General features: G+C 41.2%; 1 protein-coding gene across 1 annotated transcript; it reads left to right on the forward strand.

Annotated features, from left to right (window-relative positions):
• The first annotated feature begins 245 nt into the window (after positions 1-245).
• On the forward strand, positions 246-5,844 carry LOC147622027 (nuclear envelope-associated protein 2-like). Its single transcript, XM_086823101.1, has 5 exons — positions 246-997; positions 1,114-1,221; positions 3,640-4,101; positions 4,217-4,318; positions 5,491-5,844. The coding sequence occupies exons 1-5, from the start codon at positions 809-811 to the stop codon at positions 5,647-5,649; spliced, it is 1,020 nt and encodes a 339-aa protein (XP_086679227.1). The 5' UTR covers positions 246-808; the 3' UTR covers positions 5,650-5,844.
• The last annotated feature ends 21,749 nt before the right edge of the window (positions 5,845-27,593 follow it).

Consider the following 27,593-nt stretch of genomic DNA (forward strand, 5'->3'; position numbering starts at 1 on the left):
TACCGCCCGATAAATATCATATTCTCGCCCATGAACTAAATGCAGGTTCTAATTTCCCTCTAGTTTAAGCCGCGTGTGAACAGGTCCTTAGTGAGGATTTATGGAAAGGTTGGGCACGCAACACAACGTGTGGACATTAAATGTCACAATAAATTGTGGATTTTTTTTTTCACATAAAAAAAATTCGTGAAGATTTTTTTTGGAACATTTTGCTAATTGCAATTGAGAGCGTTAATCGAGGTCAGTTATCTGTTAATGTTAAATGGCAGCGGGGCCTATTAGTCGTCTCCTCTCCCTAATTTGGCCCCCTCTTTCTCTTCTGCGTGTCTGTGTGTGCGACTCTGCAGAGCGCAGATGGCCGAGCTTCACAGGAGAGGCTGCCTGGCAGCCTCTCCTCACTCCCACGCCTAAGAATAGCACAGAGGCTGCTGCGGATTTCTCCGTAGCAGAAACCCCCTTCCTCTCACTCTCTCGCCATCATCTCATGTCTCCCGCCTGCTTCCGAACCCTAATTTTCCCCTAATTCCACACCTGCGCTGCCAGCTCTCTCTCTCTCTCTCTCTCTCTCTCTGTCTCTCCCCCCCTCCCCAAAATTCTCTTTTTTCCGCCTGCTTCCATTCCCTAGTCCTACCCTTCTTTGTTCCCCAACCTTTTTCCCTCCTTCCCCTTTGTCTGCACACACCATTCTTCCATATCCACAACGCACCATTCTCCAAGTCTCTCTTTGCAGAAAGGCATCACCCCTGCTCCAGACCTTTATTTCTTCCATATTAGTCTACAACTCCTTCTTCGTCGTCTCTTTCTTCTCATGTCTACCCTAGGAAGAGCCCCCTCCTCCATGGAATCCAACGCTCTCCTCAAGGACCTCTACGAAAAGAAGCAGAACCTGAGGCGAATCGCAAGCGAAGTCGGCTCAATGGCCTCCGAACTCAGAGATGTGCGCAGCCGCATGGTTGCTCAGGAGTCAACCTTAGAGCAGGAAACCGCCCGAAGACAGGTAATTTAAGTCTCTTTTCTCTACAAAATTCTTCCTTAAATTTTTGCCCAACTGTGCTCAATTTTAGCGTGCTTTCTCTCGTATGTTTTTTTTTTCGTTTGGGGGGTGGCTTTCAGGCTGCTGAAGCCAAAGCAAAGACGATGGAGAGAGAGCTTGAATTCCTGCACAAAAGTCTAGAGGAGAAGAATTCTCACGCCATATCCACTGCATCAGTTGCAGAGCAGGTAAGCAATAATAATTTCCTTCTCACCTTTTATTTAAATTTTTGTATTTAGCTGAAACAGAAATTGTGTGTATTTAGTAAAAAGAAAGGTCTCAGGCCAATGGGTGTATAGCCTGCGGTGTGGGTATGCGACTAGGAAGGGGGAGGTCTCGTGTTCAAATCTTTGCAGGCTCCCCAGGCCACATCTGGGCTGTCTGTGGCCCTAATTGTATTGTATTGTATTGTATCCCATTCAGTTGGGAGACCAAGACATCTTCATGTGGGCAGTCAAGTTGCTACCACAGAACAGGAAAAAAAGAAACGTCTTAGTCCCATGGCACATGCCTCTCACCTGGGGACTAAGACGATTCTTTTCTATGTCTGGACAAAAAACGCAGACTTTGGAATACCATTTTGAGTTTCTGCTCTTGAAGCAGGCATCAAAAGTTGATTTTCTTGGAATACCAGAGAGCATGTCTGTCAGACATGGATTAAGGTATGCATGTGGGAGAGAAGTCAAGCCGCACATCAATAGCAAACTTTTCCTGTTGAAAATACACACCCCAGTACCTCAAGTGGGTAGCAGGCTCCTACATATCTGCCAGTAAAGCACATCAAGCCGTCGGGACTTTACTCCACAAGTATGTTCAGCCAATTGCAGTGAACAGCTGTTAGAGAATCATGCCAATGATGGGAGAGAAGTCAAGCCGCACATCAATAGCAAACTTTTCCTGTTGGAAATACACACCCCAGTACCTCAAGTGGGTAGCAGGCTCCTACATGTTTGCCAGTAAAGCACATCAAGCCGTCGGGATTTTGCTCCACAAGTATGTTGTTCAGCCAATTGCAGTGAACAGCTGTTAGAGAATCATGCCAATGATGGGATGGAGATTAGTCTTCAAAAATGCCCAGCCAAGCACAGGCCTGAAGTGTAAGCTGACTTGCACACTGAGGCTGTTGATTGAGTCATCTTGGATAGGCAGGGAGGTGCTAGATGATCTGCTGGAAGTGGAAGTGGTTGTACATGTGTAGTGACCATCATGACCACCTGGCCACGTGAACCACCCTCAAGAATGTTTTCCCCAAGCTTTCAAACCACAACCTCCATGTGAGAAGTGATAATCGCTAATGACTAGGCTATTGCCTACAAAATAAATAATAAACATTTTTGGGATAAGCTACATATAGGAATTTGGAACAAAAGTCAGCTTATATATCAAAAGAATGAAGGATGTTTCATTTTAATGAATTGAAAACTTGCACGTTAACTTGAGCCACAGTACACAGAGGATTGTGATTCTATGACAGATTAAGGGTGGACACCTTCAGTGTGTACTTATCATTGTCAGCAAAAATTAAAATGAATGTGCCCATGCACCACCTGTGCAACCATTAGCCTTTTTGCATTTCTATTATATGTTAATCTTGAGTATAGTGATACACTACAGACAAACAAGCAAGTAAATGAAGGAAATCTATGAATAATGAATTGCCGGCCTCTAGCGGCGAGGGTAAGTGCAACACAATCTTTGTTTTTCACTATGGTTTACAGTGCAAAGAACAATTTCATCAAAGCATCTTACACCAGCAAGTAGGGTTTCCATAAGCAAGGAAATCAAGGCTAGCCATGGATATTACTTTCCACCTTTTTGAGTACTCCCGATGTGATGTTTTGTATTGTTGTGTTTGAGTGTGTGTTGGGGTGGCATGAGAGAGAGAGAGAGAGAGAGAGAGAGAGAGAGAGAGCAAAGTTACACAGGTTTTCAGGAAGTGTTCAACTCAAGAAGGGGACAAGAAGAACAGGTGCACATTCTTCAGCATAGGACATAGGCTATAGCATTGGAGATAAGATCAAGGTTGCGGTAGAAAATTTTCAAGACAAGATCCAAGTAGACAAGAGTGCTTCAATTTTTGAAGCAGGATTCCAAGGATGGAGTCCACATGGAGTAAAGGGATGATGACAATCATCTAAAAGGAAGGTGGATTCCCGTCATGAAGCTTAGCAAGGGGGGATGCCACATGCATGGCATGTGGACATGCTTAATCCCCATTTTTGGTTATGATTAGGAGCCTTTTCAACCATTTGGTATTTAATTGTCCAAGAGATGAAATCGACTGTAGTTGGGTGGTTGTAGGGGCAATTCCATGAGCTTATTAATAGCAAGGCCTAGGACAGTTTGAGGGACATGTCAAAGGCATAGGCGTGGAGGCCATGTTGGCTAGGATATATGTACATATTTATGCGTATATACAGAAAACTCTGTTACAGCAACATTTCTGTCTGTTCATCTTTGTGTTTGTCACAATTCTTAATACAAGCAGTTCTGCATGTGATTGTTAAATTCGAGGAAGTTCAAACACAGTTGTCATAACTTATATTTTGGCAAATTGAGAACCTAGTTTTTTTTAATGACAAAATGTTTTGTGCTTGGAAGTGCAGTATTTGAGAGAGCTTGTAGATGTAAGGGCAAAGCTAGGATCAACTCAGGAGACTGCAGATGCTAGTGCTGCATCTGCTGTTACAGCTCAGTTACAATGTAAGACTCTGATGAAGGAAATAGAGGTGAAGAATGAGGCTTTACAGGAACACGAAGTCCATGCTACGAAGCTTGGTCATCAACTTATCGACCTACAACAGGAGATTATATTTAGGGAAACCTCTCAGAAGCAGTTGAAAGATGAGGTGGAGAGGTTGGAGACCGAGATGAAGTCAGCAGTTGCTAAAGTAATATCAAGGAAAGACTATGAAATGAAGCACTCTTTGGAAGAATTATCAGCGAAGAATGCCGAGCAACTTGCGAAGAATTTGAGTGTGAAAGATGAGGAGATAGCCCGACTCAGAGAAGAGATCAAGCTACTGTCTGCCCAACTCAAGATAAAGGCTAAAGAGCTTGAATCACAGGTTTGGAATGAAAGTATTCATTGAATGGATTATTAGTACTTGAAGTGTTTATGCATTGTGCTTTTGGGTGTCTTCACGCAATGTCTTGATGTCTCGTTTAAATTTTTCTAACCAGATGGAGAAACACCGAGCTGCAGATCAGGATCTAAAGAAAAGGGTCATAAAGTTGGAATTTTGGTTGCAAGAAGCGCGGACACAAACTCGAAAGCTTCAGAGGGTAGACACTGATCTCTATACTTACAGAACATTAAAGCCAATGCTTGTGAACCTTTTACCAAGGCTTTCTCTCTTTTGGTGGGAAGTGTTGGTGCCTAGTGTACTTTTCATGATTCGTGGCTAGTGAACTAACAGTATTCAGTTTTCTGCATTTTTTTAAACCAACACATGAAATACATAAATGGAATAAGACCTCATGACAAAAAAAAACATGAGAAACAAAAGATGAAGAGGCTAAGCCTTTTCTGGTAGAGCAGCATGTGCTGGCAAGAGAGGATCCACCCATGCAAACCTAGCGATGCTTGCAACTTAAGCCTAGTGTGTGCTCTTAGGAGGCCTTTAGAAAATCATGTGAAGGGTCGTCGTGGGAAATCGCATGCATCGAGAACGCTCTCAAGGAGGGGGAGGATGCATCATGCTCGTATGGATTCACGAACCAGAATATGAAAAGGAGAAGCAGATGGTTCACATCACCAACCACAAGATGACTGGCAGCAGGGCCATTTTGTATGACAAACTTGTGGATAGGCCAAGAATCATGAAATCCAAAGCAATTGAGTGTAAGTGGTGAAAATCAATGTATTGTTGTAGGGATGTGAAAGAGAGTTATGCAGCATGCCTGCCAGCCTGGTAGCATCAACATGATGGAGCATTTCTTGACAGTTGCCACGTCTCTTGTTTATAAGACATGCATACGAGGATCTTGATGCAGCCAAATGACGGTTGAAATTGCTTTTAATGGTTTGGTCGAATATGAGGGTTACCAGCTCCATCGGAAAAGGAATAAATATAATGATAAGCACAGGGCATGAACATTTGTACTTTTGCCCTACTGTAGACAAGATTATGTTGTAGAACTGTGGGCAAATTCAATTCGAATGTTTTGCCAACTTTTGATAAATGAAGAACGTGTTAATGTTGGAAAATCAGACTTATGGTGGATCCCTGCGGTACAGTGGGGCCCCATCTCAGCCACCCGTCAACTCTGAGGCAGTTCTGTATCCAGTCTCACTTGCATTTGTTATGGATTTTTAGACTAATCTAGCTGGCACTTCCCATCCAGATGAGCGCATGAAGTAATCGAGTAATTCTTAACTGATCAATTGTTTCTGTATTACTTGTAAGGTTCATGCATCGTTCATGCCATGTGAATTCCTTCTGTTGGTTCTACAGATTGCTGAAAGAAGAGAAAAGGAGCTGAAAGATCTTCGAGCTCAGCTAGCATCTAATGCCACTGCTCCAAAGGGTGCACCAGGCTTTTGGGGTGGCCCCAGGTTCAAAATATTTATGTCCGTATCAGTAGTTGTTCTGGTCTTCTTTGCAAAGCGGTAAGTGTCATTCAGATAAGACCTGTAAGTTCTGCAGTTCTCAAATTAGTCAGTGTTGGCTCTCATTACCCAAGTTGTATTTGCACACTTTGCTGAGATTGTGGACATGGCTTATTGTACCGTGGGCTCTTTGCAGACTGGTTTTACCAGGAATTTTATGGCTAATATATGATAGTCCATAGCTTGCTTCCTTGATTCATACGATTGTGTATCTGTGTAAGAGAGGCTGCTTGTTAAAAGAGAGATGTGATAAATGGATAGTTATAGAGCTACACTTCGAAAAAACAAGAGATTTTTTCTAGGGTAAATTCTACCACTGATGCGATGGACCTAAAAAAAAAGTGTCTCCAATGAAGGTCAAAATAACCGTCTAAGTTTAATTTGTTTTACATATATGTAATTGTGATGATGCCAGGATCAAAGTAGATTGGTTGTGCTCAACAGGGACACACATCTCCCCCTGTGCCCCCCCATAGGGCATACAGGGTATAAAATAAACAAAGGAAGGTGAGAAAATAGGGTACATAATCTGCAGCGGTAGCCACTCCCTTTCACGCTCGATCTGGGGAGCTTGGGGAGCTGCCACGTGCGGGAGCCTGACCACGTGGCAGTAGTTTGGAGAATAGTGTGGATAATTATCTACACATTGAAAAACATAGCTTATCACGAGGAAGACGCATGCCACATAAGGACCATGCCATCTTCAAGAATTTCTACTTTTGCTGTTGAAGAGAACTCTCTTGCATTCTTAGTTGTGAAAGGACTTCATTACCAAGCCTCTTCATGGCAGGTTCAAAGTAGAGCCTAGTGACGGGTGGATACCTGAAGGCCCATAGAAAAGAGTGGCCATGAGGCAGCCTTTGGGGACATCTTGCAGCTGGGAGGGACTGAGAAGATGATGAAGTTCGATACAGGAAAGGTTCAGAGGCTCAGGTGAGTGCAAGCCACCAAAGAACACTCAGGAAATCCATCCAAGAAGATCCTTCTGGTCTTCTACAAGCTAATTTGCAAAGATTTCTGCAACGGCATTGCTTGTACTGTTCTTGGTTCTATCCATTCTTTGTATATTATCACCTTGTCGTGCTAGGGCTAAAGAATTGTTTGTGTGCTAGACACTGCAACCAAGGCTTTTGTCTCAATGGCTCCCCTAAAATCAAATTGGTGGTTTGCTAAAGAATTGTTTGTGTGCTAGACTCTGCAACCAAGGCATTCAAATATGAGCCGATATGAGTGCTGTGTGTGTGTGTGTGTGTGTGTGTGTGGATTCAAACTCACTCGAATGCCCTACTTCTGGGCTCACCCCCACTCCCTACGTGGGGAATGTCATGCAGTGTTATTATTGGGAGAGCTTGTTGTGCTGCTTTTAGTGGGTGTCCCCTTCCCTCCAGCCTTTTAGAGAGGGACTCTCTTAGGAAAATTTAGCATGTTAATCTTGCACTTCTCAGCTCCCTCTAGTTGATTATTTCATGTACATCATAGTTGATAACTATTGTCTGCAAGCGGGAATTTTCAATAAGGTTAAGGTCAACCTTAGCCTAAAATATGATAAGTAATTAATCTCACAGGAAGTCAAGGTTTGGACCTTGGCCTAAAATATGGTAAGCAGTTAAGAACTGTTCTCCATGTACTTTTGTATTTTGATTGGAGAAATTCTCACATTTTTATGAGATATTAAACTCATCAATTTTTTTGGACCTTAGCTAGTTGATATTGTGCTTATTCTTTCTATCTTTAGCGGTGCATTTGCCCTATCAACTACTTATTTGCTGTACTAATTCTTTCTATTTGCTACTTCCCTTAGTGCTAGGCTTCATTATGGCTGAGTCTGCCCTGCATCTCTGGAGGTTTGACAGAAACTCAGTACGAAGGGCTTTGTGTGAATATATACTCTTATGTGTGTGTGTGTGTGTGTGGAGTGCGTGTGTGAGAGCATATCTTGATGTAGAGTTATACACCCACTCTTGGGCACTGATGACATTAGTGGGGATGTCGTAGTATCTAGTCCATACTATGCATAATAAAGTTGGTAGTTATATAGTCTTGTGGGTTGACTACCATGAGTATGCAACATGCACGTTACTAAAAGGTGAATTTGGGCATGTCCCTGGATTCATCTAGGTGTATATATATTATTGTCAAAAGCTTCATTTTACATTATGTTAATGTATCAATATTGAAGTAAATATGATATAATATATCACCTTTGTTTTTTAATTTATTAAATGCTTAAACTCACAAAAGCTTCTATGCATTCTTAGTATTTTGATTGCACATATTCTCAACCTTTATTTTAGATAACAGGCAACCTACCCACTTTATCATACTAAACTGTGCATACCATGGCTTCACATTGCAATCCCTCCCCCTCTCCCAGTGAAAGTTAAGCACCCCTTCCCCTCTCCCAGTGAAAGTTAAGCACCCCTTCCCCTCTCCCAGTGAAAGTTAGGAGAAATTTCCTCTAGAAAGACAGAGAGCCTCAGGTGTGTAATGCACAGTGTGCACTAATTTGGATCAGGGTTTTATAATCAGCAGCCATGTCAAAACGCAGAAACACAATGAAGTGCTGGGGATGAAGATGATGAACGCGAAGCGTATCTCGAACTGCAGGAACAGGGCCATCACCAGTGGCGCTGAAGGACCTGTCGCTCCCCTCGGCGTAGACTCCGTCTCTGCAGTAGATCTCTGCTGAGGCCCCATTCTTCTTTCGTCTGTCTCTTCTTCCGTCCAAAAATCTCTCTCCAAGCTGCAACTATGTCCTGTCTTTCTGTCAAAATTTATTGCACAATAGATCCTTTGGTTGTCTGTCTTGTCAAAATTTATTGCACAATAGATCCTTTGCTCGTCTGTCTCGCATTTGCCTCGTCTTTCTGTCAAAATTTATTGCACAACAGATCCTTTGCCTCTCTTAATCCATTGGAAATTATCATGGCTAGACTTGCCTGCTTTCTTTTGTCGCATCAACCTGATCCAAGGTTTTGTTTATCCCAAACTGCTGCGTCCTGCAAGATGCATCTTTCGGTCAAAATTTCTCTACGAAGCGTGTCTGTCGTCCTCCTTATAGTTCCTTCCGCTAAAAATTGTGTCTGAAAGTTGCACATTTGCATTGTCTTTCCGTCCAGGTTTTCCTAAAGAACGGATCTTGTTGTCCTCCTATTTCTGTCAAATTTTCTCTGCAAATCCAGTCTGACAGAAACGAACCCCTTCCTGCAGAAAAATCTTTCTGAAGGTACCTTTTGCAAGGTCTAGGGTTTGCAGAAGTTTTTAATTATATAAGGACGTGAAAACGCAATGGCATTGTTCATAATATATTGGATGTCATCTTGGTCTCTTAAAAAAAAAACACTAGGATAGGACACACTTTTCTTCTCATAATTTATCACAGCATTGCACGACGACAAACATTGAAGACTAGTGACTGAAACATCACATTGATGTGGTGCTGCCTTGCCCTGTTTTAGGCAGTCAAACAGAAACACATATGGGGAGTATGCTGCCCCAATGATTAAGCTAGCTTTGTTCTTCTATATGTAGAATAAGGTAAAAGCCAAAATTGAGTTCTGTGTCATTGAAATTGTTCAATGAATCAAACTGTGGATTATCATTCAACTAGCTGAACAATAATGCTGATGAGAATTTGGGAGGAGTGAGATAGATGGCAATGCATGAAGGAGATGAGGGCAAGTCTGGAGCAGGCAAGGGAGAGGTTCCAGCAGATAGCAAGCTCCACTTGTAAGCAACTCAGACCAAAACTTTGTCTTCACAAAACATAGGATTTGTGCAGCATTTTTTTTAAACATATTTAAGATGAGACATGCTAAAATGAAGAGCTCAAATTCATCCATCTCTATTGTAATTCTTTAGAAATCGCACTATAGTTAAATTCAGCATTGAGTGCTCTCTAAAAAGCTTCATGTGGATGGCTATGAGGATTCATTATTTCAATTTATTTGGGTATACTATGTACATAGTTTGATATTTTTAGTTTTGTAAATAAAACCATGTGAATGTTTTTGTGAGTTAGAAGTCATTTTAATTTATTTAATCACAATGGATTTTCTTGAAGATTATATAATATGTTTGCATCGTTTATTTTGGCCTTTTATTTGCAGGGTTTCAAAGATTTTTAGATCATTATGTTTTCCTCCTAAAGAACGTAAAAGACCATTTGAGTATCTAAAGTTTTGATAAACTACATTTATTTTATTTCAAAGCTTTGATAAACTAATTTTGAAGAATTGTATTCACAAATAAATATAAGCAAGGAATGAGTTATCTTGTAGAGCTGTGTACAAGAAATATGCAAGCAACTTGAAGCAAACATGGTTTGATGCCCCTGTATATGTTGTTATACATAGCACATACTTTATCGTGACTTCACAGAAGAGCAAAAAATGCAACTTCCTAATGTGGGTGTGATAGCTCCATTTCCCAACCACCACACACACACTAGTGGAGAGTTTTGAGGCTAATGGGATGAAGAGGAAGAGAAAACCTTGCCTTGATGGAGGCAATGAACGATTCCTACACTCAACTCACTCAAGCAAGAGGTGGAATGAATAAACCATTGACCACACTTGAGCACATCACAGACCCTATTCCAGAGTCAATCAGTAAACCAATAAGGGAACCTTAGAGCATGCCGAGAGTTGTAGCCAAACCCGTGTGACCAGTCTCTTAAGAAGCCACAAAAAGAGCCAGTTTCGGAGCCTCTGCGTTTGAAACCAGTCTAACCAGATCTTGCATTACTAGATGCAATAAAGAAGGAGACTTAGTAGGAGGTAAAAGTTGGCCTTCCATGGGTTATCATAGTCACCACGATATTTTCTCTAATGTGATAGGTGTGATGACTTCATTTTGACCCCATCAAAGGCAACTCCTGTCCTAGGAAACGATCAGTGTGCATCCCTTGCATGTTGACAAGTCCAAGCCACCTCCGAGTGAGTACAAAATAGACGAGTGTGAATATCACTGGAGGGGCATAGCGGGCCTCATAGCCTTCTTGTCCTCAAAAGTTTGAGTCTTGATAAGTTCTCTTTTACAAGCAAATACATATCCAACTGGATGACTAGAAAACTAAGAGCCGACACACTTGAAGTTGAAGAGGAGGAGGATGAGTCATGCTACAACATTTAGCACCCTCCCTCCATACCCAAGACAAAAGGATAGCCGAAAGTTCCCATGCATGAACAAGCTAGGATACTATTTCAAAATTGATAAAATTAATGTCATGTTACTTGTTAGTTATATAAAGGAACAATGGATTTCATAATCTTGGATGGTGGTGTTAGTGTTAGCATCAAGGATTGTTGGGTGGCCTAGGGAAGTCCACCACTTTTAGGCACAAGTCTTATGGTCAAGCTTGCCGGACGGGAACATAGTTGAACCTTTGGGACTTCAAGATGTAAAGATTAAGACCTTTGGGCTAAGCTTCTACTACACATTTGTGATGATAGATTTTTAGAGAAGAGGGTCATACACCATGATTCTCAGAAGCCCTTACATGAGAGATACAAGGCTGGTTCATGATTGGAAAACCAATCACATTTATATACACAAGGGTAACCAGTTCTTGAAAATAAACAAGGAAGACTCGTCACATGGTTTAAGGCATTCTCGCGCTAATGAGTCTAATACAATCGCTTAAACTGCTTTAGTCTATATCTGTAGAGCATGCAAACGTCGAAGCTCACATCATATCAATCAATATCTACAAAGCTTGTAACAAGATGTTGGATGGTGAAGATGAGGACCAATAATATGAGCCCCTCCCACAACCTGCAGACTTTTGAGGATTGGATTCACATTTTACGAGCCATAGACACTCTTCCATAGAAGCTAAGGATAAGGTTTGCATGATTGGATAATGGTGCTAAAATCACATCCATGTTCGTGCTTGACGCATTTGAAATAGAATGAGTGGAGTTTCCCAAAAAGATCACTTAGTTGTGTGGCCCACCTTGGTTGACACTAGGACTAGCCAAAACATTTTGACTTGGGAGACATGGACCTCATTAGGCCACCTACCCCTCACACCATTCACAACAAGCAACTACCATCAATGCAATAAACAACTCCAATCCATGGCTATCAGCTTTTTTAAAAGCTAAATTTTATATTGGAACTTAACTTGTGTCTTGCAAGTTTTATGTGACCCCTGCATGCAAGTACAATGAAAGAGAGCATCATCCTCGAGAGGGGATGGATTGCAACCACTAATTGTGTAATTAATTGGCTTGGAAAAGATCTGCAACACTCAAGCTTCCCACCACAGATGGTTATAATATCCTTGGTGGATGAGGGAACCCTAAACCTATCAACATCCCAAGCCTCATGCTCCTCTTACAAGCCACCCCCTCAAGTAACCCCTAACACTCAACAACCCTCTCGCCTCTCTGCATCAACCACCCCTTAAAACCATTATGAAGATCTAAAAACTTGCTGATGAAGACAAAGACCCCCCCCCCCCCCCCCCATCCTCAACCTCAACAACCCTTCAAGGAGGTCATGAAGAAAGAGTGGCTACCCAAGCATACCCTAGCTAGCTAAGGAAAGTACCATGCCCACACAAAAAACATGGCAGCTAGAAGGCTATCCATGAGCAAAGATCTACTAAGTGGGAGCCCCAAGCAACAGATTTTTACCAACTCCTCGAGCCCCATTGCACACGCTCAACGCCTCTACGATGAAAAACCTTCCATATGGGTCCCAAAAACCTCGCAGACTACACCCTAATCTGCAAAGCCAAAGAGAGTTAGATGGAAGAACCTCAAACCCTAGTTCAAGCCTTGTATAGCCAACCTCCCAACCAAGCTACTAGAAACGCAAGGATTCTATGAAGTGAACCCCTACATTTGGGTTTTGAAGTCAAGAAAACCTACACCATAAGCCTCTACAACCATGCCATCAAATGCCAAACTGAAAATGGAGTGGAGGCCAAAAGTGATGCCTCTGGCGCCAACCTCAAAGCCTAAGGAGGAATGGAGAACAGTGGGATCCACCTCAACCCATGTGCCAACACCACCTTCAGAGAAGTCAGAGGAGTCCATGCCATCAAATGCCAAACTGAAAATGGAGTGGAGGCCAAAAGTGATGCCTCTGGCGCCAACCTCAAAGCCTAAGGAGGAATGGAGAACAGTGGGATCCACCTCAACCCATGTGCCAACACCACCTTCAGAGAAGTCAGAGGAGTCCATGGACATCAAGTAGCAAGAGGAGGTAATATCGACTCCATATGCAGTGACCCCCCATCTAATTTCCATCATCAAAGAAGAGGCATCCGTGGTGACAAACCCTAAAGAGAGCCATGCACACACTTCCATGGTACAACCAAGGAACCCCAAGGCTCAAAAGGATCATCATTTCTCTATAAGACCCGTGTGCGCCATGTTGCAACACTAACGCATGAGCAAGAACTGGAAAGACCAAGCTCAATCAAGGCACCAAAGCTGATAGTAGTACATCAAGGCTTTCATCATGGATGTGCAAGTGAATCTCCACCCCTTTGCTTGGTGCAGCCACACGACAAGTTGAAACCTTAAAACCCCGTTGTACATGTGTGACGTAGCACTTTTTATAAATTATACATATATATATACCTGGGAATGATAAAAACTTGAAACCTAAAACAAAACTAGGAACCCTATTGTACATATGTAGCGTAGGATTTCCTATTAATTATACATATACTCGGGAATGATTAAAAGCTTGAAACCGAAAACAAACTAAAAAGGCATGTAGCTATATGCACACAACACATACACATACCCATTGTTGCATGTGCACACACATGTGCATCCACAATTATCCACATGTATACATAGACCTCCCCCTAATTTTTTGAAACACCCCTCTAACTTAAACCCCGCCCCCCTCCCCCTTCCTTATAAGAAAAAAAAATAGTGGATAAGCCACGTGTGCAATGTGGCATCTTTTAAAAAAAACTTGAAAAAAAGGGTAACACCACCATGTGGCAACACAAGCCACATGTGCCATGTGAAAAAAATCTTGAGAAAAAAAATTAGGGTTATGTCACCACATGGCACAAAAATCTTGAAAAAAGGGGGTCACATCACCATGCGGCAACGTAGGCCATGTGTTGCACATGGCACCTAAAAAAATTAAAAATTAAAAATAAATTAAGATTATGATGCCACGTGTGGCAACACAAACCATGTGGCCCCTAAAAAAAATAGGCTTACGTCAACTCGTGTGGCAATGTAAGCCATGTGTTCCATGTGGTATTTCCAAGAAAATATTTAAAATAATATTATTTTATTTATTTTTTAATGAGAGAAAATCCCTCCCCAAGAAGAGAACCAAAAAGAGAACCTAACCAAGGAGAGAACCTAACCAAGGAGAGAAGTTAGCAATGCAACTAAAGGTAGAAAAAGACTAAGAAAAAACAAGCCTACAACCATGGCAATCGGACTTCACATCTCCATCTCCCTCCAAGGCGCAAAAAAAACAAGCTAATCAAGCGACGTATAGATGCCCAAGAGGTTCAATACAAAGCCGCATGCCAAGGTCTGCATTGTTTAACATTCTAGAATTTCATCCCCAAGCCGCTTTGTAACACTTCACTTCTTTTTGCTGACATTGCCATGCTTCAAGAAGTAAGAGGGCCGATTAGCCACCACCACTTCCAAAAGAGTGCCTAGATCCATTATTCAACCTTGTCTAGTAAGCCATCGATAGCTCCCAATTTACCAATGTACATGCCATATTGGGTATCCTAAATTCTTCCATTCTCATGGACAAACCTGCCGCATTCACAAACGCCTTATCTGCCAACCTCATTACACATCAATTCTCAACCCAAACCATGTAAGAGTCAAAGAAACTATGCAAATAGGCATTGAAGAAAGCGATGTGTTGGAGTTAATGTGCATAGGAAGGGACTGAAGGTGTGCTTGTCTAGAGATAATCCCTAATTCTACACGGGTGCACCTTAGCCCCTTCCCCATGAGCGACACCTACAACATGCACACACGAGGTATCCATTTAGTAGACACATCTAGCAAGAATAGAATTTGACAATCTCAAGCACCTGCCATTAAGTCTCGTCTAATAATATTACGATTTCGAGGTACATTTATGGATGGGGGAACATGTCGGCTGGCCCATATGGTATGATTGTCAAGACCTTTAAGACACTTGGAAAAGAAATTCTAATCCTCCAACACAAAAATTAGAGCATAACATAGACTTGCACAAATTTTAAGCATAAACTTTAATAAACAAAATTAAATAAATAAGAGATCTAGAGAATAAGAAAGAGATCATTGTCGACACAAGATTGGGGTAAATCTTCCCTGGATGATGAATGTGGTCCTCGTACCACTCACCTATATTTATATGTATTAAAAGGCTTGTTTTTTAAAAAAAAAGATAACTCCAAAAACAAAGCATAAGTGCTTTTGAGTTTTTGAGCGTAAAAACTCTTACAAAAGTATTTGAGCGTAAGTGCTTTTGAGTTTTTGAGCGTAAAAACTCTTACAAAAGTATAGCAAGATAAAAATATAAAGTCTTGGGCCTACCAAAAGTATAAAATACTAATTGGTATACTAATTGGTATGTACAAAAGTTTGAGGCCTTAGCCTTACAAAAATACTAATTGGTATGTATAAAGATTTGAAGCCTTAGTCTTATAAATATACTAAAGTCAAAATATGAAACCATAAAAGGTGTTCACATGTCTTCCAAAATATCTTATAGTGGTACAACACATGTTCCACTTGCGAAGATTAATAATAATCTACCACTCAATCATCGCCTATATCCAAAATAATATTAGTCAATGTGTGCTGCACACAACCGAACTAAGCACATTAATCTTGACTATAGCATACCATTGTACACAGCTAATTAAACATATTAATCCTAGAAAATGATACTATATCATATCAATGCACACAGTTGATTAAACATATTAATCAATGATACAAATAAAAGGTGCATTCAAAGTAAAATATCTCCGAACTATTTAAAATAAAATAATGGGTGTCTCCATAGAGGTTATGACTAACATTCCCTAGACTTGCTTGAGTTGCAATTGACCTCAATTGCGTGGATGGTAAGGGTGGATGAGTGACACGGGGGCCAATTCTAAGAACATTGTCACACCGCCGCATTGCACTATGGGTACTCGTCGTCCCTCCTCTCACCTCACTTCACGCACACACACTCACTATCATGCATTAGGGAGAGAGATTAGCAAGAGGATTAGCAAGAGCAAGACTCAATTGTACAATGGGAGAGTATGTTGTATTATGAGAGATATTCACTTATATACATGGCCATAAGTGTTCACACTCACTTAAACTGTGGGTCGACCGGGCACTTTAGGCTCATAATAGGCCTAATGCTATTACAATGACTACTCTCATAATATATCCATGAAGTACATCACTTAGGACTTCATCCTCACTTGCTACCACACACTCTTGAAGCGGGAATCGCCATAAATACTTTGTCATACCATTACGAGCGCCCGTCCAAGTTGTAGCTTTGGACACTATTGCTTCATATCTTAAATGTATGACCCTTTGGTGTATCTATCATGACTCCTTGATGTAAGATAATGGCGGTAGCTCTTGTTATTCCTAGAATCAGGTAAACAAAGAAGAACATGCTTTCAAACAGAACCCAAAAGAGAAAATAAAACCTTCTAAACCCAAGAAAGACAAGGACAATAAACTATTGAAACCAAAGGTGAATTAATAGATAGGGAAAAGGAGCCTGTGGAGGACTTAGAACCAAAAGGGAACATAAAACCAAAAGAGCCAAAAGCTATACATGATGCAGAATCATCCACCTCTCAAAGACCAGCACACAAACTTCAAAGCCCATATGTGTGACACATGGTACAAAAGCCTAACAGAAAATTCGATCTCGTCGCATGAGCAAACATGATGAAAAACTGACAATCCAAAGAAAGTCAGAAAATGAACCAAGTTCTAATACGTCACTAAGTGAGAATGAAACAAGTTCTAACTCTTCACTCAATGCACCACATAGACCAATCAAGAAACTAGAACCCACCCAACCACCCCAAATGGATAATAAAGATCACATGACATGCGAAACGCAAAAAGCAAGCTCAGGAGAGCATGCTTAGCTTGGTTGAATGTCTTACAGGGTCACTGGTTGTGATTGAGCCTCATAATGCCAATCCTAAAAAAGTAACCAAAATACAAAGCCTAGAGGAGTACCGCTTCCCCTTTCAAGAGGAAGACATACCCTCTACAGAAAGAATCATTTGAGACAGATTGCACAAACTATACGCCTGAGAAAGCACGTGAGGAATTCAATAATTCCCTTACAAGATTAAAACAGTCTCTCAAACCCTCATTTGGAGGAACGCTCCTCTCATGGTGGTGAAGCCAGCATAACATCCGCACTTGCACCTTTAAGGGCTCAACTTGAGTTATACCAAGATATAAATAACTCCTTACAGCAGGACTGTGAGGATTCACAAGTTTCCAAACAAAACTCATTAAGAATTGTCAGAGGGCCAAGTGTGCCAGTGTACACATTGGGTACTCTTGAAAAAGCTGAGAGCCAAAATGAGGATGAAAGTGAATGGGAATATGAAACAAAAATGGGATCTGAAGTTGAAACAGAAACTGAAACATCCATGGTTCCTTTGGAAGATTCTATTATAGTATGGTTGGATTTCCCTACAGGCAATAATGTTAAGCGCAAATGCGCATTGATTAGCCCTCGAGCTAGTCATAACATCATGACAATAGACACTTGGGTGTCAATGGGATAACCTAAACTCATCCCTACAAGCAATGGTCTTGCAAGAGGAGCCAATGGACAAAGCATTAAAGTTCGAGGTTACTTTAGCTATGATACTCAAACAATCGATGGAGATGTGGAATTTACATTCCATGTTACCCTAGATTCCCTTGAGTATGATGTCATCCTTGGTGGAACTTGGATAGGTGAATCGTTGTATTCAATACATGAATCCGTGAAAACAGTCACCTTGAACACTCCTGCAGACAATGTACAATTGCTATTACGGGAGGAAGAGACCTTGGAGGAGCTAGAACTTCCAACATATCTTACTGAAAAGATCCCTAGGATTCTAGTTGGATTGAAAATTTTAAATAAAATCACCACAGCTCAAGCACAGCTTTACCCAACACGAGAACCCAATCTCATGACCCTTGAGCTATGGGATTTGTTAGGGCAACCAACACTCATGGCACATTTGGAAAGATTTTCCTTTACACAAGACTTAAACGTGCCATGTTTGGGGTACTTTTTTGAACATACAATGTATATTGAAACTAACCCCCTTACTTGCAAGTTTTTTGTGGTTGAGTATGTGTTGGAAGCAGATTTGATCTTGGGGCATAAATGGACTATTGCTGCCCAAGCACCACTGTGCTTTGCTAGCGATAAAGTCATTATGGTGGTCAATGACAAAAAGTTGACAATACCATACTGCAAGGAAGAGGATCCAACTTTAATGGATTTCTATGATGCTGAATGCAAAAGGTTACAAGCCTCTTCCACAGAAGCCCCTCTACACAATGACCTGCCATCTGCATTCAACAACCGACTCCGTTAGAGCATCTACTCCTTCAAGCCCATCCTGACCCTACGAAGTTCGATGCCAAAACCTTGCAATCAATAGCTATTCTTGAAGAAATTCCCACAACTCAACCTTTTATCTCTAACAAGGAAAAGGAAAAGGAAAATCCCCAGAGCTTATGCATCTTCATTGACAAACCTCACCAAAGGAGACAACCACATGCTCGAAGGCCTTCGACAGCCACTCCACAAGAGACTCTAGCCTCATCATCATCAACAATACCCATGAGTCTCAAACCTGCAGCCCCTCAGCGCCAACCAAAGTCAAGGAGGGACCCAAACCTTCCACATCAACCCAAAAGAAAACTCCACCAAGACAACCACAATCAAGGTATCTTAATAGTATCAAGATGTCGGTAGAGAAGCAGCTACTTGGAGCTCAAGGCTACTATGAAGATGCCAATAAAATTTGGGTTCTCGACAATCAAAGCCTCTTCCTCAACACAGTACTCAGAGGCCAAAGAAAAAGAAAAGTACTCCACAACATCGTCCAATAAAGCCTATGCGAGTTCCTCAAAGAACTCCACCAAGTCAACAAGTGTGGGTACCAAAAACACTACTGCAAGCACAAGGATACTACCAAAGAAATACCAAAGCTTGGATCCCCAAGCGCATCACAAAGTCCCCTAAGCTTGGACAAAGAAGGAAGCCTCAGCACTAGGCACAGTAGCCCAGTTTATAATGTTCATTACAGATGGGTGCCTGTGCATGTGCTTCAACAACAAGGATACTATGATGGTAATCCCATCATATGGTTGCCAAAATCAAACAACGTGAAGAAAACGTCACCATGGACTTCAACCCTAACAGCCCTTCAGCTAAAGTTTGACAAGAGTGGAGGCCCAAGCAACACCAAGCAAGTCACTCAACCACTCTCGTGCATTCAGCACCTACACAAGAGCATGTGTGTTCAAGAAACCCCAATGGTAACCAACGAGCAGTCTTATCTACTGCGCCTCGACAACATAAGAGCCAAAAATTCAAGAATCAGTTCTCGTGTCTGCAAACAACGGAGACTTATGAGCGCATCAAAGATAAACTCACAATGCTCTTGTCACACCTCTGGATGTGAAGCATAAGTACACAAGAATCTGTTGCTCACATGTCATGCTGCTCTAGCTGACCCATAGAATCATTTTAATAAAAAATCATCGGGGTCAGAACGTGCACTTTCATGGGTTTAGGCCATTTCATGGAATAACCTTTCATGGCCCAAAAAAAACTACAAACTCACGGAATTCCATCTTACGAAATTCCAACTCACGGAAATGCACTTCAAGGAATTCCATCTCACGGAATTCCTTTTCACGGAATTCCAATTCACGGCCTGCACTTTCATGGAATATTCCTTCACGGTGCAAAAACCTGCAATCTCACGAAATTAGACCATTTTGCAGAATATCCCTTCATGGCCAAAAAAACCTGCAACGATCTTCAATAGCCATTGTACATTTGTTAAGATGATTGCTTACTATTCTTTTGGCTAAATTAATGTAGCAGCTGCTCCATGAGTACATATCCATACTCATGCATAGGAGAACATTTCCACCAAAGCCTCACCATCGACAACTTCCAGGTACATCTCTGGATGGGGGGGCCATGGTGGGCGAAAGCCTGGTCAATGGTACAACCCATTGCCTGGCATTTTCCTTCAAATTACAAACCTTTCCACACAACCAAACCATCTTCATAAATCAATGATCTTCAACCTTAGTGAAGATATCTATATTAGCCTCGCAAGTCAACGTAATTCTTTCAATCGTCACCAACAAGTGGCTACTTCAAAACAGAGCAGTTCAATAAGAGTCTATATGACTCAATTCTTGTACTTCATGTATATCTGCTTCATAGGAGCACTTACATCTACATAAAAAAATAAAAAGCACATGGGCTGAAGAAAGCAGGAACAGGTCCTACTCAACAACATTTGACAAGAATCCTGTCACATAAAGGGACATCATCGAAGGTCAATTTCTTCAAATGATGAATGTCGCTTCAATGAATCAAATGAGGAACTGAGAATCACCATCTCGTTCTGATGATTAAGTCTACGTTCCTCTAAATCCTTCCCTCTCTTCTCTCCCATTATTAACATCTCTTAGCATCCCCGCTAACACAAATCACATGTAACATTGCTTATGATTGCCAAAAACAAAGTGAGCAAAAAGCCAAAAAAAACATGCTCACACAAAAATGTAATCATTCACAAAAAACCCCACCCCCCACCCTGTTAGGAATTTCCCATAAACCACTAATCTTTTCATTCACTAACTAGCTTTTCTTATTCCTTCTCAAGGGACAAAGACCATTGAACGTCACTTAACATCAAAGCCATCAACAAAGCTTGTCCATTCTTCCCACACAAAGGTCTTTAACGCGATCATGAGGACATAATCTGAGGACACAATCGCCATCAGGAAGGGGGGGATGTTAACCTAATTCTAGGGTTAACAAGAGATACTACCATTATCTTACATTAAGGAGTCATGATAGATACACCAAAGGGTCATACATTCAAGATATGAAGCAATAATGTCCAAAGCTGCAACTTGGATGGGCACCCGTAGGATGGTGTGACAGAGTATTTATGGCAATTCCCACTTCAAGAGCATGTGGTAGCAAGTGAGGATGAAGTCCTAAGTGATGTACTTCATGGATATATTATGAGAGTAGTCATTGTAATAGCATTAGGCCTTTTATGAGCCTAAAGTGCCCGGTCGGCCACAATTTAAGTGAGTGTGAACACTTATGGCCATGTATATAAGTGAATATCTTTCATAATACAACATACTCTCCCATTGTACAATTGAGTCTTGCTCTTGCTAATCCTTTTGCTAATCTCTCTCCCTAATGCATGCTAGTGAGTGTGTGTGAGTGAAGTGAGGTGAGAGGAGGGACGAGTACCCGTAGAGCAAACACGACGATATGACAACGCTCACGCAGGAGGCGCATGTTAATCCAATTCTAGGATTAATAAGAGCTACCGCCATTATCTTACATCAAGGAGTCATGATAGATACACCAAAGGACATTCAAGATATCAAGCAATAGTGTCCAACGCTATAGCTTGGACGAGCGCCCGTAATGGTGTGACGGAGTATTTATGGTAATTCCCGCTTTAAGAGCGTGTGGTAGCAAGTGAGGATGAAGTCCTAAGTGATGTACTTCATGGATATATTATGAGAGTAGTCATTGTAATAGCATTAGGCCTCTTATGAGCCTAAAGTGCCCAGCCGGCCATAGTTTAAGTGACTCTGAACACTTATGGCCATGTATATAAGTGAATTTCTCTCATAATACAATATACTCTCCCATTGTGCAATTGAGTCTTGCTCTTGCTAATCCTCTTGCTAATCTCTCTCCCTAATGCATGCTAGTGAGTGTGTGTGAGTGAAGTGAGGTGAGAGGAGGGACGAGGACCCATAGTGCAACGCAGCGGTGTGACAACGCTCGCGGGGGACGCGGTGGAATTGCTTCTCAAAGAGTTTTAGAGCTTAGAGACCTCGAGGGTTACGCGTTCGGCCATTGGAAAGATCCTCACGACAGTCGCGGTTCACCAGGTAAGCTTTTTTTGGATGTGTTTCAAAGAGGGTTAGCGCGAGCCTTAACATTTTTGGCATCGCTGCGCCAGGGAGCCATCCCTTGGCTTTTCCCATCGTTTTGTCTCTAATCTACGCATAACCCATAGCCCATTATCTTGATTAGTGGTTTTCTATGAAAAAGATATGGATTTGATGGTGATTCGTATGAGATTTGGTGTAAAATAGCTCTCTTTTTTGTTTTTGAAAAGAATGCTTTTTGCTTAATCTTTAGATTAATTAATATTTTTATTATTATTTTTATTGTTTCTCATGTGCTTAGGGCTGCAAAAGAGTGTGTACTAGGCTTAGTTTGCATCCATTGCATCAAACAATGCAAGAGAATGCATTTCTTAGTGAATGTTAGCTTTCTTTAGTTTAAACATAGAATCTAAGATCATTAATTCTAGTTTAATTATGTGTTTTTGGTTGAAATTGTTTGGATTAGAGTGTTAGCATGCATTAGGAGTAGCTTAATCTCTCAAAAAATTTCTTGAAACCATCAAAAACTCTTGATTTTGACTAATTTCTCTTAATGTATTGGTTTTTGTCATCAAGAGTGATTAATCTTGATTTTGACTAATTTCTCTTAATGTATTGGTTTTTGTCATTAAGAGTGATTAATCTTGATCAAGAGGCTAAAAAATTAGAAAATGTGTTAATTGGGGTCTAAATTGATCATATAAGTAGTTGAAATTGAGGTTTTTGAGTGTTTTGAGAGCATTTAGATGCATAAAAAACCTAATCACATCAATTTTTTGATCAATTGGAGAAATTTGACCCTCTTTGCTTAATTTTGCCTTAAAAAAGAGACTATAACTAAGAGTCTAATTAATCTCCTAATTTAGATTAATTTATACAATTGTTGATACACATAGATTAGTTTTCCTTGCTCTATCCAATGGTGTGCTCAATTGTGTGAATTAATTAGGGATTAGTGGTTAATTAGAGTCCTTGATTAGTGTAAAAGAGAAAAAGATTAGTAAAAAAATTAATCTTAGATTAATCCTTGATCATCTTTTTACATAACTCATTAAGGCTAATGAGCATTCAATGAGAAGATGCTCATGAGTTGTCAATTTGTCCATTTTGGGGGGTCATTTATGAAGGGTGTAAGGTGTGTCATTAAAGGGTTGACTTTTTTTGATTCCACTTACCTTTTTTTGACTTTTTTGATTCCACTTACCTTTTTTTTTGGAAAAATGCCCATATCACTTTCATTCTAAATTCAAAAAATATTCCCCCCAAAAAAGAAAAATTCGTACTTTCCACTAGACTTCAAAAAATAATTTAAAAAAATCAAAATTTAATCCTCACATGAAGTCCGGTTCACGCGTGAAGAGTTCTTCATGGCGTGAAATAGAAGTTCACGCGAAAAAATAAAAAATAATAAAAAATTAAAATTTAATCCTCATGTGAAGTCCGGTTCATGCGTGAAGAGTTCTTCGGCGTGAAACAAAAGTTCACGCGGTAACAAAATTAAAAAAAATTCAAAATTTAATCCTCACGCGAAGTCCGATTCACGCGTGAAGAGTTCTTCATGGCGTGAAACAGAAGTTCACGTGGCAAAAAAAATAAAATAAAATAAAATAAAATAATAAAAATAAAAATTTAATCCTCACGAGGCGGATCCGGTTCACGTGTGAAAAGTTCTTCACGGCGTGAAACAGAAGTTCATGCGACGGTAAAAAAATAAAAAATAAAATCGAAATTTAATTTTTAAGTGAAGTTCGGTTCATGTGTGAAGAGTTCTTCACGGCGTGTTCACGCGGTAAAAAAAAAAATCAAAATTTAATCCTCACGTGAAGTCTGGTTCATGCGGGAAGAGTTCTTCACGGCGTGAAACAGAAGTTCACGCGACAAAAAAATAATATTTTTTTTTCAAAATTTAATCACATAAAGTCCGGTTCACACGTGAAGAGTTCTTCACGGTATGAAACAGAAGTTCACGCGGCGCGACAGAAGTTCACGCGTGAAGAGTCACGGCAGCGGCGGCATGAAACAGAAGTTCACGCGACTCTGGAAACCACCCCTGTTTGGAGGCCCGTATCTCTTAAACCGTGTATTCGATGAAGGCACTCTAGGGCTCATCCAAAAGCTGACATCGAGCTCTTCGACTTTGGACTTGTTCATCCAAAGTCAAAATTGATCATTTTGGTCTCCGACCAGTAGCCTCAAAATTCGACTTGGAAATCGAGGCAAAAAACAACCCAAAACCACGAACAATCACAAAAAACAGCGCGAAAATGACGACGAGCCATATTTGGGCTACTTTTAGAGGGTCCAAACGACAAAATCACGGACGGCTCAGGGAAACAAAGTTGTAGTACTCCAAAAATACAACTCTCACACAGGGAAAAAATTCTCAAATTTTTTTTCATCTTGAGAGAGTGATGGAAAATAGGTTTTAGGACCTCCTCTTCCATTTGGGAAGTTCCTAGCATACGCTTCTTCCGAAAAATAGGTTTTAGGACCTCCTCTTCCATTTGGGAAGTTCCTAGCATACGCTTCTTCCAGAAAAATATCTCAAGGTCGTTCACGTGCGTATAGCGCCTAAGCTAATTAAGGCAAACGGACACCCGTTTGATCCAATGAAGAGTACACCAAAGCCTCTTGAGTTTGTAACGGGTTGTGGGGAGAGTATAAAAAGGGGAAAAAAAACTACGATTTCTCATTAAGGAGCATTTAGGCACTCTGACATGGTCACAATAGAGGGATTGCCTACAATTACACAAGGACTGAATCCAATGGCTGACATTTTCGAGCCATTAAGATCCATGCTGCCAATTCACCTCCCCATGCCATTGACCATGCCTATAACAAGTGTGTCATCGGGTTTTACACCCCTTGTCACTTCGATTCCACCAGGCTTTGGTCCCTTGCCTAACATTCCCGCAAATCCTATAAGTACCAACCCTTTCCTGGATGCCCACACCTTGGACATACTGACTAGTCTAGGAAGGGAGGTGGCCCAAGGACTAAGTGAGTCTCTTTCGACGACAAGAGCACTCACATACGGCCTCAATGATTCATACAGAAATACGGTCGTGCCAATTTCTAAAATTATGGGCAAATATGACGGAACAACGAACCCTGTTCAATTCATTCAAATGTTTGAACAGAGATGTGAAGCCTTTGGAAATTCCAACTGTCCCACTAAGGTACATGCGCTGAACTTATGCTTAGAAGGAAAAGCTAGTCGATGGTTCATCGCATTAATGCCGGCAATCAAGACCAACTTTAAAACCTTGAAATCAGCCTTTATACATGGCTTTTCCAAACAAGGTGATCGGTGGAGTGCAGTAATAGAACTCTATTCAATTGAGCATCAATCACATGAATCCATTAGAGATTTTATCCTTCGGATAAAACTCTTGGACTCACGTTGTGAGTCATGGGAAAAATTAAACGATGTTCAATTGAGGAGATGTTTCATGATGGGCTTAAAGAATAACAGCTTACATAACTTGATCATTGTATCCAATCCAGAAACATTCGATCAATGTTGTAAAGAAGCAATACGTTTAGATGACAACATGCTAGAAGATGATCATGCTACGAGATGTTCCTCACCTAAACCAAGTGAAGCAATGGCAAAAGAAAGATCGATCTTAAAATTGACATTTCAAGAATTTTATGCAGCCTTGCTTAAAACCTTACAGCCAACATCTCGAAGCTCGAAGAGAGAATGAAAACCTTCAAAATCAAACATCCTTAATGCCTATAAAAATGATGAGCAAAATGCCTTGTGTTGAATGCAATCACTATGACCATCCCAATCCTCATTATGCATACAAGGCCCTTGTTTTTCTATACTGCATGTATTGTAAAACCTTTGACCATGATAGTAAAAATTGTCCTGCTTCATCCATAATGGACTCAAAACCTCCATCCTGAAAAGATACAGGGGGGAAGAGAGCTTGAGCTCTTGCAAGCACACACACACTCATAAAACCCTAATAGAGAACACATAAGGTGAGAGGCTAGAAATCTTCTTCTTCTTCACTCAACACTCAACACACCATATACAAAGATAAGAGTACACACAATATGAAAGGTACTCAACCAATACATACAAGGGTTCTCTATAGTGTGAACCCAACTAAATGAGCTGGCGCTATAACTATGTCAGTCTCTAGAATGGCTGTCACACACAGCCTGTCTCATCCCACTGGCCGCATATCACCCAAGATCTCACCAACCATGCCGGTGGTATAAGTGTGGGGCCTATCCCCCAGGCAGGTCATTAGTGTCCACCGCCTCACTAGATGAGCTTGATATCTCAACACTCCCCCTCGAGCTCAACTCCATCTCATGTACACCAAGCGAAGTCCTGAATCTGTGGAGCTTCTCTGTACCCAATGCTTTGGTGAAAATGTCAGCTACCTGATCCTCTGTGCTGACATAAACAAGGTCAAGATCTCCTGCCAAAACATTCTCTCTGACGAAATGGTAGTGGACGACCATGAAAAATTGGGTTCGTGGCCAACTGTATACTGCTAATGTTGTCACAGAAAATGACAACTTGTCTATCCCCACTGATAGACCCAAATCTGCAAGTAGCTTTCTCAACCAAGCTACCTCACATGCTGCCATAGCAGCTCCTCTGTACTCGGCCTCTGTACTAGATAGAGCAACCATAGGCTGCTTCTTTGCTGCTCCAAGTCACAGCAACACTCCCCAAAGAAAACATGAATCCACTAGTAGATCTTCTATCTGAGATGCTACCAACCCAATCAGCATCTGTGTACCCATGTACACATATCTCTATCCCAGTCTCATAGAATAGTCCACAATGCAAAGTATGCGTCTCAATGCATCCAAATGCGGTTTCCATGGAACCTGCATAAACTGACTCACCAACCCAACAACATAGCTCAAATCTGGTCTGGTGATCATCATATAGATCTGTTACCATATTATAGTAGTGATGTGTGTGAACACACTTAGGACCGCCGGGGCACTTTTTCCCTCACTAGGAGGTTTTTTCCCCCGTGCATTGTATATACGCCCATTATCTTCTAGGGCTTGTTATCTTTCATTTTTGGCACTCATAATACACTACTGTGTTGTGCTCAAGCTTCCTCATCTTCTTGAAGTTGTGTGTGCATTCCTGCAACCCTAATTTCAACAATTGGTATCAGAGCAGGCTTCCTTCTCCCGGGCAGCATCACCGGCACCTGCCGCTTCATCTCCTCCGATTGCAACGAGGTTTCACGAGCGTCTGCAGGTTAGTATATGCCGTGGGATAGCCCGTAGGGCTTGGTCGTTTCAGAATTTTGATCTGAAGTCATTTCGCCCTCCGTTTTTGCATTCCAAGTACTGCGTAGGCAAAATCGTCCTACTGTGCAGATTTTCTGTCAAGATTAAAATCTGCAGGACAGGTGCCCATTCGTCTATTTTGGGCTGTGCTATATAGCACAGGTCGATTTTATACAGGTTTACCTCTTGCAGACAGCATTTACATCTAGTAGTACAGTCATTGGCCATGGCTGACAACAATGATGTATTCCGCATGTTGGCTGCTGAGGATAAGTTGGATGGCACCAACTATCCATTGTGGGCATATATGATGCGACATGTATTGGTAGCAAAGGGGTTATGGAATATTGTGCAGGGTATTGATGCACGTCCTATTGTGGCTGGGAATGCTGCAAACACATCAGAAACAGGTACTGTTGATGATGGTGCAGGCACAAGTGCTGTAGCAGCTGTTCGAGAACCACCACTTTCAGCAGAGCAGATTCGTTGGGATGGTAGAGAT

The sequence above is a fragment of the Cibotium barometz genome, chromosome 29, assembly GCF_041138505.1.
Source record: "Cibotium barometz isolate CiBa-2024 chromosome 29, ASM4113850v1, whole genome shotgun sequence".
NCBI lineage: Eukaryota > Viridiplantae > Streptophyta > Polypodiopsida > Cyatheales > Cibotiaceae > Cibotium > Cibotium barometz.